The sequence below is a fragment of the Bidens hawaiensis genome, unplaced genomic scaffold, assembly GCF_021521415.1.
Source record: "Bidens hawaiensis isolate Kalapana, Puna unplaced genomic scaffold, B.hawaiensis_p1.1 tig00013987_1, whole genome shotgun sequence".
In the NCBI taxonomy this organism is placed as follows: Eukaryota; Viridiplantae; Streptophyta; class Magnoliopsida; order Asterales; family Asteraceae; genus Bidens; species Bidens hawaiensis.
In genome coordinates this window covers 536931-556379 of record NW_027492199.1, presented here as the reverse complement: position 1 = coordinate 556379, position 19449 = coordinate 536931, and the positions used below count along the sequence as shown (strand labels likewise).

Here is a 19449-nt window from a genome sequence, read left to right as displayed (position 1 = left end):
TGAAACTAATGAATCTTCACAAAAACTTGGAACCCAAGTCTTCATCTCCTCCGACACCCACACCGGGTACTCCTTACCTTTCCACTTTACCGTAATTTCCTCATGAATTCGACCGCCGATTTTTGTCAAAACGAAACAATCTCCAGCCGAGTTATCCGTTACCCGCCAAGAAAACTCCGATGGGAAAATTTTTGTACCGAAAGGTTCTCCAATTTTTTTCATAATTGGAACTGTCCCGGAGCATTATCGGTAAACCGACCACTTTTAACCCAACCACACGATCAAATGGAATCTCTTGGCTGTTCCATAGAGATGCTTGAACCAAGAACTTTTCCCGAGCTTCTACGTGGTTCTTTAGGAAATTCATTGTTTGGGACTGATTGTTAAAGATAAACATCACCTTAAGACCACCAACATACGAAATTGCTGCATCGAGGAAACCCGTCTCTCGCAGCCACACATTTGATTCACAAAGTTCTCGGACTCACACACCATAGCCCTGCCCATCACCTGACTCGGATAACACATACTTGGTGACTCCAAAGCAATTTCTTTTTTACTACCTACTCCTTTATCCCTCCACCATCTCCTTATATGAAATCCCCGCTTTTTACTACCCGAAGACCGATTTGCATCTGAGTAAAAGAGATGATATACGTACAACATAACCTAATCTAGTTGGAGAATACTTGAGATGAAAATAGATGAGTGAAGAATCAGCTGAAGCGGCCATGCTAAGCCCTGAAAGATCAAAAGGCATATGTTATACGTACAAGATAAACCTAATTTAGTATTATTATTGACGCTAGGTGGGCCTTTAATTTAACAATAAATCCATTTCACAAGACTTGCATAAGTAAATTATATTTTTATAAAAGGCTGATAAAATAATTAAACTCAAAAGTTAAAACAACTTTAACTATTTATTTACATTTTCTTTATTTATAATTTAACCAGATTTGATACAAAACGGTTTGGAACACTTTTTTTTTCTAATTAAACAGCTCAAAGTTAAAACAATTTTGACTATCAACGCACCTTGAATTGTAGGCAATTTAAACATACTTGGATCACCAACGTGTATTCCTTCCGGTTAGTTCAACCGCCTCACGCCTATATGAAAAGCAAATCAATATTAATTAGACATGATATAAAATTGAAGACCATGATGACAAGGAATTGACAACATTCATATTTAGATTTCTATACAAAATTAAAATTATGTCAAATTATAACCAAATTAAAATATAGATGAATTCATTATTTTGGGAAAAGAGGACAAACAAAATCAAATTCAATACATATTTGAAATTAACTTTTATATTCTAAGAAAAATACTTTTTGAAAATGTAGTACATTTTTAACAATAGGTAAATTAACGATCAGATAAGATGGTTTTTCTTTATGAAATGTCAAATTATAATGTTGAGATTAGCATAAATACTAGAACCAACTCATCTTTCTATAACCCCCCCCCCCCCCCGGTTTAAAGATTATAGTTCCGCTACTGTCAATTTGTGAGAAGTAACAGAGGCAACATGTGATTAATAGCAGGCTGAAATTCTGGCTCAAGATCAATAACCGAAACGCCAATCAACTGCAAGACAAATGAACTTTTAACAAAACAATAGAAAGACGAATCATTTATAAATTTCATAAAATATCATACTACTGGAATGAAGAAAATAGCTATGGGATTACCACGCACACAAGATATTCTCACATGACATGCGGTATAGTTCATAGGGTAATCATATCGTAGCGAGGTGCTTCACACCGTGGTCGTGCCTTTACAAAGGTGAAAGGTCTCTCTAGCTGCAAAAGAGCCAGGGTCAAAAAGGTTACAATATTAATAATGAAATCTCTTACCTTGTATTGCAAACCAACTGAAATTTCTCATTCCAACACAAATTTATCATATATAAATTATTGCTCGAAATACATAAATTATGGCTCAAAAAAACTTTGAACATGTAAACTCATCGAAATTACCCTCTGCTGTCAATACTTTCAGTAACATTTTACTTGGATTATTTGACCAAAAACATGGTGCATTCACAGCATGCTTTCATAGCCCGGAATCATGCTTTAGTAATGCATAATCATGCTTTCACTAACATGTTTACTTGATTACCGAACTTTGGCATGTTAGCATGAAACAATTCATTAATCCGTTAATTAAAAACTTAATTTGGCACGTTAAGAGTTTACTAAATCATAAAAATTTGCCCGCTATTCGTGGTTACTTTGACACGTTTATGAAACATAAACGTTGTCCCGTTTATGGGTTAAGTTTGAACCGCTAACAACTAAACTTAATTTTGACCCATTAACTTAAAATAATGGCCCGTTATCTGTGGTTAATGGGACGAGTTATAATATTTCAAATTACATTAAAATATCTGCAAGATGGCCGAGTAATCCAAAAGTCGATTACCTGGTGGTTGTGGCAAGTTAAAAAACGTTACTTGAGTGCTTACTCTTATTTCATTATATGTTAGGTGAAGTTGAATTGTTTTCTTGTTTCAATATGCTCATTACACTAAAATGAACTTACATTTTTATTAGCTTTTAGTTTCATTAGTTCAATACATCTTAATGTTTGTTGAATTGCTTTCTTGGTTAAACATATATAATGACTAATGTGGTTTGAAAACTATTCAAATACATGACACAAGCTGTTAAACAAATAATCAGTTTTTGTAAGATTCGGTCATCGGGTCGGGTCGGGTATCTCAGTTTGTTCACCCCTAATTTTTACTACGGATGTCTGAAACTCCACCCTTTGTTTACTTACTTTGTTTTGATAACCCACCTTTGGTGGCACCGGACCTCTGATTTGACCTACTGCAACTCCCCCTTTATCATGCATGGCTACCGAAACTGCCACCACCGCTACGCCAGCCTTCGTACCTGATAACGCCTCCGCAAACTTTAAAGCGTCACCCATCCCTTTGAATCTAATAAAACCAAACTTATTTTCCCCCACATCCTTCTTCTTCGCCACGTAGGCATCAGACATTACCCCCTTATCCTTGAACGCCTTCCACAAACTAGATTTTGAAGCACCGTGTTAGCATAATAATAATAATAATAATAATAATAATAATAATAATAATAATAATAATAATAATAATAATAATAATAAAGCTACCTAATGATGAATTTTTTAAGACAAAGTAAAAACATAAACCAATAAGCAGAAAATTATTTGGTTGTTTTTCGTGTTTTTTTCTCAAGTTTTTATCAATTTTGATGGATACCAGTAGTGATATAGCGTACACTACCCAGCTGTTCAATGCAACAGTACATGGAAATAACGAGTTGTCTACGATTTGTGTACGTTGTAGGAAGTTTATGATATGATGCCACCTTATTTGAGGGGAAAGAAAAACAATGAAGGTTATACACCTTACGAGTTATTCTCTAAAGAAAATAATAGACAAGTTTCCGAGGGATTGCAATGGATGAAAGACTGCATGGTTGTCGCCACACTTATCGTAACTGTTGCATTTGCAGTAACCTTTACAGTTCCAGGTGGATACAACCAAGACCATGGACCACCTATATTCATTCATAAACGTACCTTCTTAGTTTTTGTTATCGCAGACGCCATTTCTTTGTTCTCTGCCTCATCTTCACTCCTAGTGTTCTTGTCTATCCTCACATCAGGTTACGAGCAACTCGATTTCCTCTTTTCATTACCTAGAAAGCTACTGGCAGGTCTACTATCACTTTTCATCTCCGTGGCGGCAATGATGGTAACTTTTAGTGCAAATTTCTTTGTGCTATACCACCAAGGGTTGAAATGGGTGCCAATCCTTATTGCTGCATTTGCTACCGTACCCGTCATCATGTTTGCAGTATTGCAATTTCATATATTAGTCGATATGATTCGCTCTACATATGATTCTCGTTATCTCTTTAATCCCAAGAAACGCATGCTTTACACCAGCAAACAGAGGTTGCATTCTAACAATTCTCCTTGGTGGCGATTCCCGTATAAAAGTATCATTAAAAGTATATTCTCCAAGCGATGTTGATGTGCACTTATATTCATTAATTATGCATTTCATTTTATATGTAGCTTACTATGTATTGATGATTGTCTTGTCGTACTAAGACTCTTTACAGCCACCATATATGAATGGGGTGTTTGATTTTTTGTACAAATGAATGTGAACATGTTTTAAAGTAGTCTTAACTTTAACACATCACTTGGATGTAGTACTGGTTGCTTGAGTCGCGTTATAAGAAAATTAGGGAAAATGAAACATGATGGGTAATTTAGGGGATTGCGTCTCGAAGTATAATGGGCGACAAAAAAGAATGTGTTTATGCTAAGCAATAGCTTCCCTTCGCAAGATAAACTCCACAGCATCTGCTACCGTATCGACGACCTGCACAAGACAAGTAATGGAATTAGTTCATGTCTCGAGCACGAAATTATTTGACATCTGACTTACCTTGTCAGCAGGATAATATGTGTGGTTTTCTTTTCCTCTAAAAACACCTGTCCTTGTCAATATAGAAAACCATGGATGTCCGGCCTGAGATATAAACATGAAAATGATTTCATATAAGATCATTACATCTAGGCTTGACTAATCCAATTCACATAGAAATAGAAGCAAACCTGTCTTGCACCCTTGATGTCAACTGATGGATTGTCCCCGATCATGTATAGGGTTTTAAAACTGTGGGATTTCGTGTCTTTGTAAATGCCGTTAAGTTCCATTAATATAGATTCCGCATTCTTGAAAACAAAAGGATTTGGTTTTCCAAACGAGGTGTACTTCAATGGCTTGTGGTGAATACTACAAGACGTGCAGTTAAAATAAGAAAACAAAAACAATAATATTTATGCAGGTGATATAATTAATAGTTTTACCTGTTAAAAATGCTTTCTAAAGCGATCCTAAAAGCCCCCATGCCAAGACGTTCAGAAGGAAACACAGCCTGCCCTGACCATTAAAATCATCAATGCATCTAGCTAGAAGTGATATGTATGACCTAACAAACAATGAATACTATTAACTAATGACCTGATATTCAAGATCATCAGCAGCAAAATACATATGTGGTTGATGCTCGGACTTCTCTCCAGGAAGACCACCCGATCTCAAAATGTCACAAAGAACCTAGAAAACGCCGTCCATCATTCTCATTTACTGTGCAAAAGAAAACTTTCAAAAAATATGTTGATGATAAAAAGAGCGGGTACCTGAATATCTCTACTCCAGTCAACAGGATCACTAACAACAAAAGCCGCTTTAACTCTTTCAGAAGTAACATCAAAACCGGAGCTTTTTTGCTCATTGCATGGCTGCGTTGTGGTCCAGGTTTTGTATGGTGATAAAGGGTCAATGTTTTTAAAGTAAGACGCATATTCGTCTAACGAAATAGCCTTTCTGTACATGAATGAAAATAATATACATAATGATATCCATAATACAGAACAAACTCAAATTTTTCTGAATCAAAGATGCGGTACTCTGCATTCGATTGAGATTAATAGTATTCTTACTTGAAACCGTATTCAGACATCACCACTGCAGGCTCCCCTTTCCCGGTGGCAACAATCAGTTCATTTTCAAACCTAACGGCAAGTACAAATAGCATTAACGTATAACAAAAACAAAGATATAAATCATAAGGATACCTAGTCAGCAAGTTTTTGAAAGGCGAGTGACCCTGTACGATCTGCATAAGGTGTATCAAATTATGAATAAACTAATAATCAGAACTGATGATGTCGACCATCATAGTGAATGTTAAGGAATAACCTGAATAGGGTCAATATTCACTCCAAGGAGTTGACTCAACTCAGAGGCCCGTCTAGATTCAGGGATACCTCTGCCTGTTACATCATAATAAGACAACTGATTAGTACTAATGACATATCATGTTGCGACCTGAAACCTGTTCCGACCCAAAGCCATCCCGACGTCAAAACCTGATCCAAACCGAATCCGTTCTGATTCAGAACTCGTTCTGTTCCAAAACCCATCCCGGCCTGAAACCCGTCTCAGGAAAGAAAAAAACTCATTCTGACCCGAAACCCGATTCAGACCTAAACCCCGTTCTGACCCGAAACCTGTTCCTAACCGAACCCCCGAAACCTGTTCCGACCCGAATTCATCTCGACCCGAACCAAAGGTGTGTTAATGATGAAATCATGCTTTTAGGAATGGCAACAAAAAGACCAACTTGTTTCGACCCTAACCCGTTCTGACCCGACCCGTATGCCAGTGCTAGTTATAACTAATAGTAGATGAGTCAGCTGATGGTAAAAATTAAAAACTAATTACTCGAGTAAAGAAAGATGAAATGTAGTGACCATTTGTTAGAAACAGGTATGGGATCTTCAGGCTACCTGCACGAGTACGAGTAAAATTAAAACCATCAATTCGAGTATACATACAGCATTATTATTAATTACCAGAATCAGCATCATAATCATATAATCTCCTCAAAGCTTTGGGAGAGTCTCCAATTGGACTGCGTCCACGAAGTATGACACCATCAATATCAAATGCAATTCCAACGGAAGGTCTGCCAGAAATAAATCGACTTAAATGATCACATAATAAGAAATAGTTAATGGACGAATTAACCTGTTAGGTACAGAATGAAGGTGACGATGACATCGCAATTGGATTTGGATTTTATTTCTGTGCTGCTGTAAAACCCTAGAAATCGTGATAAATCTCATCTTGAATTCGAACAAGACAATGATTTTTTATTCTCATATATTATTGTCTCCATGCTTTCCTTTTGTGTGGTTCGCTCGATCTTTACCGATAGACCACATAAATAAAATTGTTCCGTCGAGTCTAAGGACTCACGTCTTGAACCTAATTATTCCACTAACCGGTCACGTTACGACCCATTTTAACGGTATTGGTTAGGTACGATACGTCATTGACATTAAATTCCAAAAATAAAGATCTAAATGTTTAAAACAGTATCGACACATGTCAGCTTATGATCAAAGACTCGATGTCGGTTCGGTACTTTACGTTCCTGACACTAAGGCTAAAAAAGTTAGATTATTTAAAAAAATAACAATAAAAAAAGCATTCTTAAAACAAAATGGGTAAAATCTGAACGTTGTGGCTGCGTGACGTGAATTTGTGAGAACATATTTAAAACAAAAATAAAACAACAAAACTCGGGTGTTGCAGCGGCTATTCGACGAGCATTTGGTCAGTATCAATTGAGTTCGTTACATTACTAAAACTAAACCCAACAAATAGATTTGTAAAATTAACATGTTTAAGAAAAACTTATTAGAAAAAATAAAATATTCCAAAAATTCTTTTTGTCACACCAACCATTGGTTTGAATATGTGCTAAAGCTTGATTAATAATTTGTCATACAATATTTTTACGAGAATTGTATAAATGTAATCATAAAAAATCATTAAGGATTCAAGATTTTCAACCTGGATTAAACGCAACTCAACTCATATTGTTACTGGCTCAAGTCTCAAATGTTTGGTGGATTCAAACTCGCTCAACGAATGGCAATATTCATGTCGTGTGATATGATAACTCCATATAAAGCTAGCAGATATTAAAAGGTGAATAACAATTGCTCATAACTTAAAACATACAATTTTGTTTATGTTATAAGGATTTTTACATATTTTCCCCCTTTAGGCCTTTTAATTACATAATCCCCCAAATGTTAAACTTATGCAGTCAATAGCGGTGGGATAGCGGTGGGATAGCGGTTAGCGGACCTTTGCAAAATAGCGGTGCCAATAGCGGAACCGCTATTAGCGGTGCTATTGGCCGCTGTTTGACCGGATTTTTATTCCTAGATATTGGTCATAACACCGATTTTCAAGGTTGATATATATGGGCTAAATTAAGTAAAGACCAAAATAGCTCAAACTTTAAATTTGATCTTTTATTTATTTATAACCAGCTTTTTTATCCAAACCTTAGAAAACTCATGTTCTCGCTCTTTCGTCTACCAACAATTCCTTGGTTGATGTGGACTCGGAGGAAGATTTCATTGCTTATAATTGAATCATGTTTTGGTTATTGATACTTTTGTGTTTTTTACTTTTGATATTACTATTAATATATATATGATGCATGATATTAAAATTGCCGTTTTCTCACCGCTATCCCACTGCGATAACCTATATATCAAATAGTGGCCCTTGTCCACTAACCAAATTTTTACCGCATTAACTGCATACATTTAATTGCATATTTTTCATGTGTGATTACCCCTTTACCCCTTCTCAATTTGTAATCCCTGCCTACCATCGATTGAAAAATCCAAATGTCTTCCTGAAGGCACAAACGCAAACGAGAATTGGCGATTCCGGCAACCTCTTTGTCGTTCAATTCCGGCGCCATTCACGCAAACAAGATAGCAACGCGATTCCGACATTCTCAGTACTCTATTTGCTAGTATAGCATGTGAAATCCTGAATATTGTTTGTCGGTTTAAGGTAATTAGGGTTTTACACACAATTATCAACCTCTGTTAGTGTTAGAATGTTGTTTGTGAAGCGCTATATGTGACATCTGGGATTTTTCAAACCCATATTCGTGTATATAAAACCCGATCCGGGAACTTATTCGGATCTTTCGAACTATTTAAAACTTGTATTTATTGGTATAACTTGGTATAACTTATTTTATAATTTCATAGCTTTCAACTATGCCAAATTGCCCTTAAAAACCTTTAAAATCGCTTAAAACGGCTAAAAATCGCATTTTTTGGAACTATAGGGACTAGTTTTGCCAATTCTTTCTATTTTCGATTAAATTAACGAAACTTAAGCTCCAAGATATGTCAACTAATGTTATAAAACATTCCAATTTCGATTTATTACCGTCCAAACCAAAATCTTTAAGTTATTATATCTGATTTTGTCATTAATTGATTATTCGATTTCCTAAAATATTTATTTCCTAATAAACAAGTCTTAACCCTTGATATCTAAACAAGGCATATCATAAAACCCTAAATTATTACTTCATTACCAGCCCCCATAGCTACAATCCACGAAACTCCTTTCCCCATTGTCGGTTTCTTCAAGAATTTATCAAGTTCATATTGCTTCGTTGACTTTCAAGCTTCAAGACCCTTTGACCTCAATTATCTCTTGTTCCATTCATCGTTCGGGTAAGTTGTCTTCTTAAATATTATAGATTTTTATCTGTAGAACAAAATCCCTCAATCAATTTTGCCGATTGAGGGAGTCTCGGTGGACAATTGGACTCAAACCTGTTTAAGGGCATAATAGTCATCAACTTTGACCAATCAATTTATCATGCTTCTGGTCAGAACCAACGTTCGGTCCAGAATATTTTTATTCTCGTAACAAAATTTTAAGGTTACTGACCAAAACCCGACTTCCAAATCGTTGTTCGGATTCTGGTCAGTACCAGCTCGCTTAAATATTTAATTTAACATAACCGGAGTTCTAGACGTCCGTTTGGATCGATTCCAGCGGAATTGAGTTCGTTTTTACTTATTATCATATCTCAAAGTTTCAGGTTTTGATTGTTTATATCTTTTGACACGTAGTGGACGACTCGCTTATTCGTTAACTCATTTATTTGTATTTATATTCGCTTGACTTTAATCTAAGGTGAGTTTTATCATTCTCCTATTTTACTAAGTCTTCTAAATGTTTTAAGACATATGCATACTTCATATTATATATATATATATATATATATATATATATGTATATGTATATATCTCAAACAATAGTAAACGTGTAATTGTGTGTAATTAATCAAATATACTTGTTATGTGCTTACTTGTTTATGTGCGCATTCGTATTCGGAGAGGTCCAGCATATCCCATTGTATAGGGTTCTCATTATATTTACCCGCGCCCGATTCGTTTGGCAATGGTTACTTGACAACTTATTTGCTCATGGTTTGATTCATTTACCGCATTTATTACGTTTTGCTTATTTCATTGCAAAAACTGGTGATAAACTCACTCAACATGTGTTGTTGACAAACTCTGTTTTCTACGCATATGCAGGTTGTCATTAAATTGAAGTTGAAGTATGGACACTTAGAAAGACCTTAGGGTTTTAATGAGGACAATTATTATTTAAAGACTTGTTTGGTTTACCTGTTTAAAATTATTCATTTATATTTTGGAATGTTTGTGCACTGTATGTGAAAATAATTAACATAATAGATATTGTCACAATTTATTTATGATAGTATCTTCGAGCTGTGAGCAATCGGCTCACGCCGCGACATTTTCGCCTTAGGTTGGGGTGTGGCACTATGCAATGTGTGCATACCTTAAATTAAATGTCCTATTAATTTTTACATGACTTTATATTGAATAGTATTTTTATAATTGAATGTTTTTATTTGAGTTTTGTTTGGCCCAACATGCCAAACCTCATCTTTTTGGCAATCATTACTCTGTGACAGGAGTGTTCTTTACGTTATTTTATGGGGTTTCAGGTTTATCGAGTCGGATACTTTGGGGTTTACATTGAGGGAATATAACCTGAAAACCGAACCATTCTAGAATCAGTTTATATGGTTCTCGGGTTAATTGAGTCTTGTTATATCGGGTCTAGTTTAATTTGGGTTTCAAATTGAGTAAAACAATTTTTACAAATGTTTTAACACAGGGATTTTACATAACCTGAATAGTAAACCATTAAATTTCAAACTAAAAACATAAACCAAAAATAATAAGTTTGCTTTTGTTTAACAAAAACAAGTTTTACAATCCGAGACACAAGAATACAATCCAGTATGAGACTGGGATTAAGGATGCACGTCCGATAGACATCCATGTCTTTAGTGCCATTTTTAGGTTTCAGTATTTGACTCTCATTTTTCTTGGTTTTTGTGCATTAATCTGTCTAAAAGACAGTTTTTTTTATTACATCAAATCCAAGCGCTTGTTTGGATATTACGCTTTCTGGACATTGAAATCAATAGAATCATGGAATGAAAGAATTGTTATTTGTGGTGTTTAGCACAGTCAAATTTTGTTGTTACTCAGGAAGATTTATCATGTATGATTGAATCAGAACCACATAGTTATTAAAATCGCAGCGCCTGGCCACTTAGGCGTTTTTTTAGTGAAGCGATGGTTCACCTCTTTCCTGAATTACATGCACTAATTTAGGAGAAAAGTCGCCGCTTGCTTATTTTTCTTCTTGATTTAATTTAATTTTCATTTTTCTGTTTGATTTTATTTGATTTTCTTTGACTTTATCACTTAACCCATTTAAACAACTTGCCTTACATTAATTGGGTTAGCATAATTAAAGAACACGATTAGCAGAGCTTGTGATTGACTCTCAATTTCTCATATTTTTTAATTTTAATTGTTTAAAGATGCATCCTTTTCATAATTAAAAGTTTAATGTAGTGTGTTTTATTTACTAATTGGCATAATGCAACATGTTAACATGTTTTTAAACTTTAATTTAATTTAGATTGTTGTTGGCTAAAGTGTCATTAGTCTTGATTGAAAATGCTTAGATCATTACTTTTTGAATAAACTGTCTACTTTGATAATGTATGCTGGTTATTTTGGGATTTTAAATGATTTTGGTAGTTTATGTTAGAGGATTATGGCTTGAAATATATTGGAATGTGAAAAAAATGGTATTTTCCTTTACAGAATATTTTTGAAATTTTTTTATTTAAGTGTGCCTTTTCTTTGAAGGCCACGCTTTTTTTTACGCCTAGCGCCTAGGCTCTCGGAGAGGCCTTTGCGCCTTGAGTGCGCCTAACGTATTTGCTAACTATGAATTCAGCAAAAATATTTTAAAATTGGTTAGAAGCCCAAATGCATCATCAGTTTTTGTAGATATCTAAGGGAATTTTGTTGTACAATCAGCATTAAAGCTTTTTAGTTCCATCAGGGTTAGTTAACTTAACACCTTTTATTCTAATTATTGGTTAGCTTATTTTATTTTAGTTCTATGATTAATTAACATATATTTCACTTTTTATTAGAGGTTTGCATCGGAGAGCTTGTGAGAGATGCTATTAAGAATGTAAATTCGATGCAGAGTCATCTTTATTGTAAAAGTATACTGAAAATGGTCGAAAAGAAGAGGAACATATACAATTAAGAAGATTCAGAGTACAAGACATGTGAATAGGTTTTTGTAATCTGGTCATTAAGTACTTTTTATTCATTTCAAATGTGTTTGTTGTGGCTTTTATTATAGGTGTAAATCTTGGTGTTTTTATATTTTGGCTGACTTATGTGTGAAGAGACCATTTTAATGATCAGTTAATCTGTTAAGAATATGTTGAAGAATATGTATGCTTATTATTTTGCTAACTATTAAAAAAATCGAATTGAAACATGTGTAAAAAATATTGAACCCATGTTATAAATATGAATCTATAAACAATGTAAAAAGTACTTTTTTATATTTACTAACGATTAAAAAAATCGACTTCAATTGAATTTATTAGATTTGATATGCTCGTCTTAACACTGACTCGACTCGGTTTTGGTTTAAATTTGAGATATATGTAATTGTTGTTATTAATAAGTGGATATATGTAAATAGTTGTTTAATTAATTTATTAAGGGTCAAATAGTCATTTAATTAGTTAATTTTAATGAAATTGAGAGATATGTAATATATATGGTTTAGGAAGGAGAAATATGTAATTGACTTTTAAGAGATGGGTAAATGTGTTATAAGAGAACTTAGGAAGGGGATATATGTAAGTGCCCCATGTTATAATTACTATCTTTCAATTCGATAAAATACTTAATGTTCGAATCTATAAAGGCATGTTAAAACTGTATATTGAATTGGGAACCTTGCGGTTTAAATGAACTCTTTAATTATATTATTCTGGTGATACTGGTGTATTCTTCTAGCATAAGGGTTAATAGTCCAAATCATGTATGTTGGCCCAGACAGATCAGACAAACGAACTCAAGATATTGGGGTAATGACCCTCGACTCTTTTCATATAATCAAACGAACTTAACAACGAACTTCACGAACATATAAAGAAAGAGACTTCTTGACACACAAAAAACAATAACCTAGATCCCTATGTATAGTATTACTAAACTTACTCTCCAAGCCAATTACTAAACTTTCTCTCCAAGACTAAACCTTTCCCAATATTATAATTCAATTAAATAAAGCATAACAAAATAAATCCTTCACTTTATTAATTCAAAACCTTCATTCACCCTCTTAATTCTGAATCCCCAATAGCGCTCTCAACTCTTAAATTTTAATCATTGGTTCGTCTTTACCCTTTCTTTTCTGTAGTTTGTAACAAACTTGTTTAGCATGAAATTCATGTTTATCATTCAAACCATCCATATTGATCGCAGATACAACATCATTCTCAACATTCTTCATTCTCACTTTTCTTTTATTTCTTTGCTCATCAACACTTGCCAATGGGTTATTCTTTCTTTCTTTATAAGACCCGATTGGGCTTTTCTTTCTGACTATTCTTCTGAACCTTTCATTCGGTTCTGACTTTTCATCAACAAATGCACAATTTTTACTTTCACACATACTTCTAAATCTGAAGACTTGTTAGCTATATCATTCAGTGCCATATCCTTTCTCTCATCATAACGATCAGTAGCAGATTTCTTGCTTCATTTCTGCTAACTCATCTTAATAGTTTTATCATCTTCAAGGTTGACTGAATCAGAAAAACATACCTGAAGATTCACCATCTTCTCTTTTTTTTTTCTTCATTTAATTTTTCTTTTTCTTCACTTTCTAAAAGAGATTGTAAAGCTTCTTCTATCTCTGTAGCTTCCTGAGCTTCTTTCTTACGTGTTTGAGCTTCTTTTTTGTCTTCTACCTTTCACACATAATCAATTCCAAGAAATAGAATCTTCAAAGTACGCCATACTTCCTTAGCATTCATGAGTATGCCAACTTGTACCAACATACCTTTCGGTAAGGTTTGACATATGCACCCCAACGCTTTGTACATTTTTCTTTCAACTATAGTACCTCCCCCTGGCACTTTAATTATCCCAATTAAGTTGACTGTAGGTTCAATAACATCCCAAAAGCCATAGTATTTCAAAATCCCTCCATCTTGGTCGACCATACTTTGTTGGTCGATTTCGTCAATACTGAAAGTCCCCCATTCACCATAGACTCAATGTACATTACCTCCCCCAGCACTTTAATTGTCCCAATTAAGCCTAAGTGCTATAAAACTGAACATTGAGTTATAAACGAACGAAAAACCAAAAGATGTGATTTATATAAAAAATTTGTTTTCCAAACTAGTAACAATCATGTAGGTCATCTAGATGGATCTCAAGACTTGACTCGGATCAATCCGTGTTGTTGGTTAGCGGAAATCACCAACGACACTTGGATCTCGGATCTTAGTTTGTTATTACAAAAGAGAGAAAATGAGAGGAGAGGTTTTTGGAGAGAGAGAAACTTTATTTTCTTGAAGTAGTGAAGAGTTAGTGTGGAGAAATGGGTAGGTGACCTTTTATAGGGTCCCCATTTCTCCAAAACGTACAAACTAAACGTACCGAGTACGTACTACACCGACTAAAAGCAAACTAAAACGACATATACAATCCTAAAAACAATATAGAATATTGGCCCTACAAATCAAAACACTAATGTTCAACAATTAACTTAAATGTATACATTAAAATCCAAACCGTATCAACCGCACCCATATGTAATCTAGCAAAACCAAACCAACCCGTCCACAACCAAAAATCTAACAAATAATTCCGACTAAATCAATCCCTCAACCAAAATTATATTCTAACTTAGTCCAACCCGGCACCAAAAACCGCAAACTAACTTAAGCAACCGACAATTTCTCACAAACCCAACAAAATATATTACAGAAACTAACTAACTAAATCATAAAACAAGAATCATAATACAAAATCAAGTACAAAAGTTACAAGAAATCATACCTTAATGTCGAAAGTACAAGGAATATGAGGCAAAAAATTTGGAATGTAAAGTGGTGTTGGTGACTTGAATGATGAAGATTAAGTGAAAATTGATGGTGGGTTATGATTATATGATGATATGTTAATGATTTTGTGGATTAATTGGAAAAAAAATTGGTGAAAAATGGTGGATTTGATGAAAAGGGGGTTAGGGTTTGTGGGTATTGAGAGGTAGGAGAAACGGATTTGAAAAAGCTTGGGAAAAATGGATATAATATGGCATTTAAAAAAAATGAAATTCTGGAATACATGCTAACTGCGCCGCGCGACCAATGCTCACCACCTGGCCGCGCGACTCGATGTGCTAAAAGTAGTTATAAAATTATTAACTAAAATTACGCTAATCTAGACACTAAGTAATAATTCTAGACTCTTAAATTAACTAAAACTACTAACCGGCAAGTGAACCGGTCGATTCTAGTACAACTAAGTAAGTCCGGATATCGAACCCACGAGTGTAACATCCTAAAATTTATAATGTTGAATAAAGAAAGTTATGTTAGTGATTTCGCGTTTTAATTATTAATATCGAGTAGGAGCGGGTCATGGACTTGGATTAATTGAGATAGGATAAATGAGAATGGGATTTCAGGGATATAAATACCCCCAAAATCCCAAAATATCTCATTTCTCACCAAACTCCACACACACTCCACACACTCCTCAAAACACACATACTAACCGATCAAGATTCGAAGCCGAAACCCGAGATTTTGTTGATAGATCTGAGTTGGTAAGGTAAGAACAATCCAACAAAGCTATTATTACTGTAAATGGTTAGGATTGGATGGGTTAACCGAACCCGAAACCCAAACTGCCCAAATCGGACCCCTAAAACGTCGATTTTAGGCCGATTTGATGGTTGGGATTTGTAGGCGCCGATCATACGATTCCGTGGGTACCAAAATCGAGTTATTTGGCTAAGAAACGAAGGAGTTATGGGCAAACAGATCTGCAGCGCGATAACTTCGCCTGCAAGATTAAGTTCGCCTGATCAACTTCGCCTTCAAGCGTAACTTCGCCTTCAAGCGTAACTTCGCCTAAGGATAACTTCGCATGAAGCCAAGTTCGCCTAAGGTTTAACTTCGCCTGAAGCCAAGTTCGCCTAAGGTTTAACTTCGCCTGAAGCCAAGTTCGCCTAAGGTTTAACTTCGCCTGAAGCCAAGTTCGCCTAAGGATAACTTCGCCTGAAGCCAAGTTCGCCTAAGGTTTAACTTCGCCTGAAGCCAAGTTCGCCTAAGGATAACTTCGCCTGAAGCCAAGTTCGCCTAAGGATAACTTCGCCTGAAGCCAAGTTCGCCTAAGGTTTAACTTCGCCTGAAGCCAAGTTCGCCCGAGGTTTAACTTCGCCTGAAGTGAAGTTCGTTTGGAAAATAAATTAAAAACCTAATGGAAAATGTGTTAAGGCAGTTATCGAAAATAAAATTTTTCCAAGCTGACCTGGCAGCTTAACCCCAGCCAGGGGCTCTGCCCCTTGGACCCCGCTAGGGGCTGCCGCCCCTAGAACCCCGCTGCCAGGGGCGCTGCCCCCGGACCCCCGTTCGTTGTGGGTCATATATAGATAGAAATACAAAACGAGAAGTAGTAGTTAATTGATATGTGTAAATATTATACAGTTAGCCGAGCCCAGTTAAAGAAAGGAATTACGATCAACGGCGAGCGTAACAGGATCCAGGTGAGTTTCTAGCCCCATTCCTTGTTATGTTTTCGGGGCTGTGTGCATACTTGATGTGTTGTTAATACATTTATCCTAAGTGATAAGTGTATGCCATATGTGATATATGTGATATGTATGAATGATTGCTTGATGGTACGTGAACGATCTTCGGATATTGCACGTACTGTCAGGTTGTAACGTTATAAATATGGTAAGTATGATATGTATGAATGATTGCTTGATGGTACGTGAACGATCTTCGGATATTGCACGTACTGTCAGGTTGTAACGTTATAAATATGGTAAGTATGATATGTATGAATGATTGCTTGATGGTACGTGAACGATCTTCGGATATTGCACGTACTGTCAGGTTGTAACGTTATAAATATGGCAAGTATGATATGTATGTTTATGTGTATGAACGTAATAAAGTTAATAAAAGAAGGAAATAACGGTTGTATGGTTGTATGGTTACGAAAAGGGTACCGAGCCCTAATAATACTCGAGGTATGATGTATGGTTGTATGGTAACGAAGAGGGAATCGAACCCTACTAATATTCGAAAACAAGGGACCAGACCCTAATAATATCTGTGATGTTAGGGACCAGACCCTAATAATATCTGTGATGTTAGGGACCAGACCCTCATAATATCTGTGATGTTAGGGACCAGACCCTTATAATATCTGTGATGTTAGGGACCAGACCCTTATAATATCTGTGATGTTAGGGACCAGACCCTTATAATATCTGTGATGTTAGGGACCAGACCCTTATAATATCTGTGAGGTTATAGGGCGAAAGGCTCTTTAAAACGTATGATTATGAATGTAAAGAAAGTATGTAAGTAAGAATGAAGGCATGAGTACTTATGTGTGTATGAAAGAAAGTTATGAGGTTAAGTACGTATGTATGTAATATGGTATTGTATGGTATTGTATGATTAACTAGAACTCACTCAGCGTAGCTGACTTTTAGTATGCACGCAGGTGAGTAGGTTGAGACAGCTGGCTTGAGTGGAGGACACATGGCAGAAGACTAAAGCCTGGCATCTGAAGATCTGATATGTTTATTAAGTTATGTTTTGATTTTGAAAGACAAGAGGAATGTTTTAAGACATGATTATGAATCGATATGTAATGTTTTATGAAAGTTTTATATTCCGCGTAAAGTTTTTAATTAACTCTGATATTTAGAACTGTGTTTATGAGTAAATCCAACACGAAAGTAGGGTTACCGGTAACGGGGCCTTACAACGAGACTCTTTAAATTACCTTAACTAGCTAATTAGACTCAACTAATTGACACGACTATTTATTTATATTTGTTTAATGGGGTTTTTATTAAAATACTAAAATTAAACTATTATTAAAAACTAAATAAGAAAAACAAGTAATTTAAACGAAAGACAATTTAAGTTGATTTTAATCAGATGATGATGAAAAACCACCTAGGCTAGATAGCCCTAAGTTGTAGTTGTCAATTAACCAGGAAGTGTTTGTTATGGAACTGGGATAATAGACGCTTAAAAGAAAACCCAAACAGGACCCATAACCCTTCTCAAGAAGACACCTATGAGTTTTTAATAAGTTTTAATGCAAACCAGTTTTAAATATCAAGTTTCTTTATGGCCACCTATTTAATTATGAACAAGTTCCTTTATGCGAAATTCTACCTTACAGCGCGGAAATCAAAGACGGTTTACTATATATAATTTATTCGATAGACAAAGTTAACCAATCAAATCTAGAAGGATTCCATACAAAGAACTAAATATAGCAATCTTGATCAACATAGACCTATCAATAATCTAGCACCTTACAACTATTAAGATTAGCAGCACACTTAGGTTTATTTGATTAAGAATTATTATTCATATGATCTTATTGCAATTTAATCATAAACTAGTCAAAAACACATAGTAGATGACCTAATAGCAACCTATTATATGATAAACAATCACCAAGGCAACTATGGAATAATAAAACTTATCAAATAATCATAAGCACATATATACATCTATTTAATATAATTAAACCTTTTACTAGTTCATAAAACCATAACTTAAACAAATCCCAATTAAAAATCAAACTTTAACGAAGGTTCATCACACCTAGGCAGTCTATAAGGTTTAGCCAATCATTATAATATCAAACGAAATAATGTTCAAAGAAATCATGGCAAAAATAATTGAAAACGGAAGAAAATAGGTGATAAAACCCGTAGTCTTTGTTCTTGATCGAGGAGCACTTTACCGGCTGATTCCTTGCCTTTAAACCCGCCAAAACTTGCAATCCTAAGCTCCAGGAAACACCAAATTCGGGCTCTAGTTCGCAGGGTATTCTTAGGGTTAAGTTTAAGGGTGTTTATATAAAGTTCTGGGCCAAAATACTGACAAAAACGTGGACGTTTCTGGAAATCTCTTCTCCACGCGCCGCGCGGCCAGCCCAAGGTCAACTAGTCACGCGGCGCGGCGTGCCCAAATAGGGGGATCCTGACCGGCCCGGTCCGGTTCAATCCTAGTTCCATCCGGTTCATTCCTGATCCTTCCGGTTCTCCGTTTTAGCTCGTTTTTCGCCCATTTCGACCAAGATCAACTTCCGAAACCTACTTTACACAATTATGTTAGTAGTATACAAATTCTAATTAAAAACGAACAAATACTAATAAAATATTATACAAACTATACACGGGAATTATAAATATTTAGCGTTATATCAAGCGTCTATTGATGAGAAGAAGAACTTGATGGCAAGATCATTTGTGCTTCAAACCTTACCTCAAGATGTGTTACTTCAAGTGGCGAAGCACAAAA

General features: G+C 35.1%; 2 protein-coding genes across 2 annotated transcripts; one reads left to right on the top strand and one right to left on the bottom strand.

The window, feature by feature from the left end:
- Window positions 1-3365: 3365 nt before the first annotated feature.
- LOC143545625 (uncharacterized) lies at window positions 3366-4043 on the top strand. The gene has a single exon (XM_077037475.1). It carries the CDS (start codon window positions 3366-3368, stop codon window positions 4041-4043), a length of 678 nt encoding a protein of 225 aa, XP_076893590.1.
- Window positions 4044-4322: 279 nt separating this feature from the next.
- Window positions 4323-6715, bottom strand: LOC143545611 (mitochondrial hydrolase YKR070W-like). Its single transcript, XM_077037466.1, has 12 exons — window positions 6618-6715; window positions 6443-6555; window positions 6341-6376; window positions 5787-5860; window positions 5663-5703; window positions 5528-5599; window positions 5225-5411; window positions 5046-5141; window positions 4892-4959; window positions 4637-4817; window positions 4467-4550; window positions 4323-4400 (listed from the first exon to the last, which is right to left on the bottom strand). Exons 1-12 carry the CDS (start codon window positions 6713-6715, stop codon window positions 4341-4343), a joined length of 1110 nt encoding a protein of 369 aa, XP_076893581.1. The 3' UTR covers window positions 4323-4340.
- Between the last annotated feature and the right edge of the window lie 12734 nt (window positions 6716-19449).

What these genes read in the sequence shown, in the direction of transcription:
- LOC143545625 (XM_077037475.1), top strand. Translation starts at nt 3,366, where the DNA reads ATGCCACCTTATTTGAGGGGAAAGAAAAACAATGAAGGTTATACACCT.
- LOC143545611 (XM_077037466.1), bottom strand. Translation starts at nt 6,715, where the DNA reads ATGAGATTTATCACGATTTCTAGGGTTTTACAGCAGCACAGAAATAAA. An exon ending in CTTCATTCTGTACCTAACAG is followed by an intron (nt 6,556 to 6,617) that starts GTTAATTCGTCC and finishes TATTTCTGGCAG; the next exon opens with ACCTTCCGTTGGAATTGCAT. An exon ending in TGATTATGATGCTGATTCTG is followed by an intron (nt 6,377 to 6,442) that starts GTAATTAATAAT and finishes GTACTCGTGCAG; the next exon opens with GTAGCCTGAAGATCCCATAC.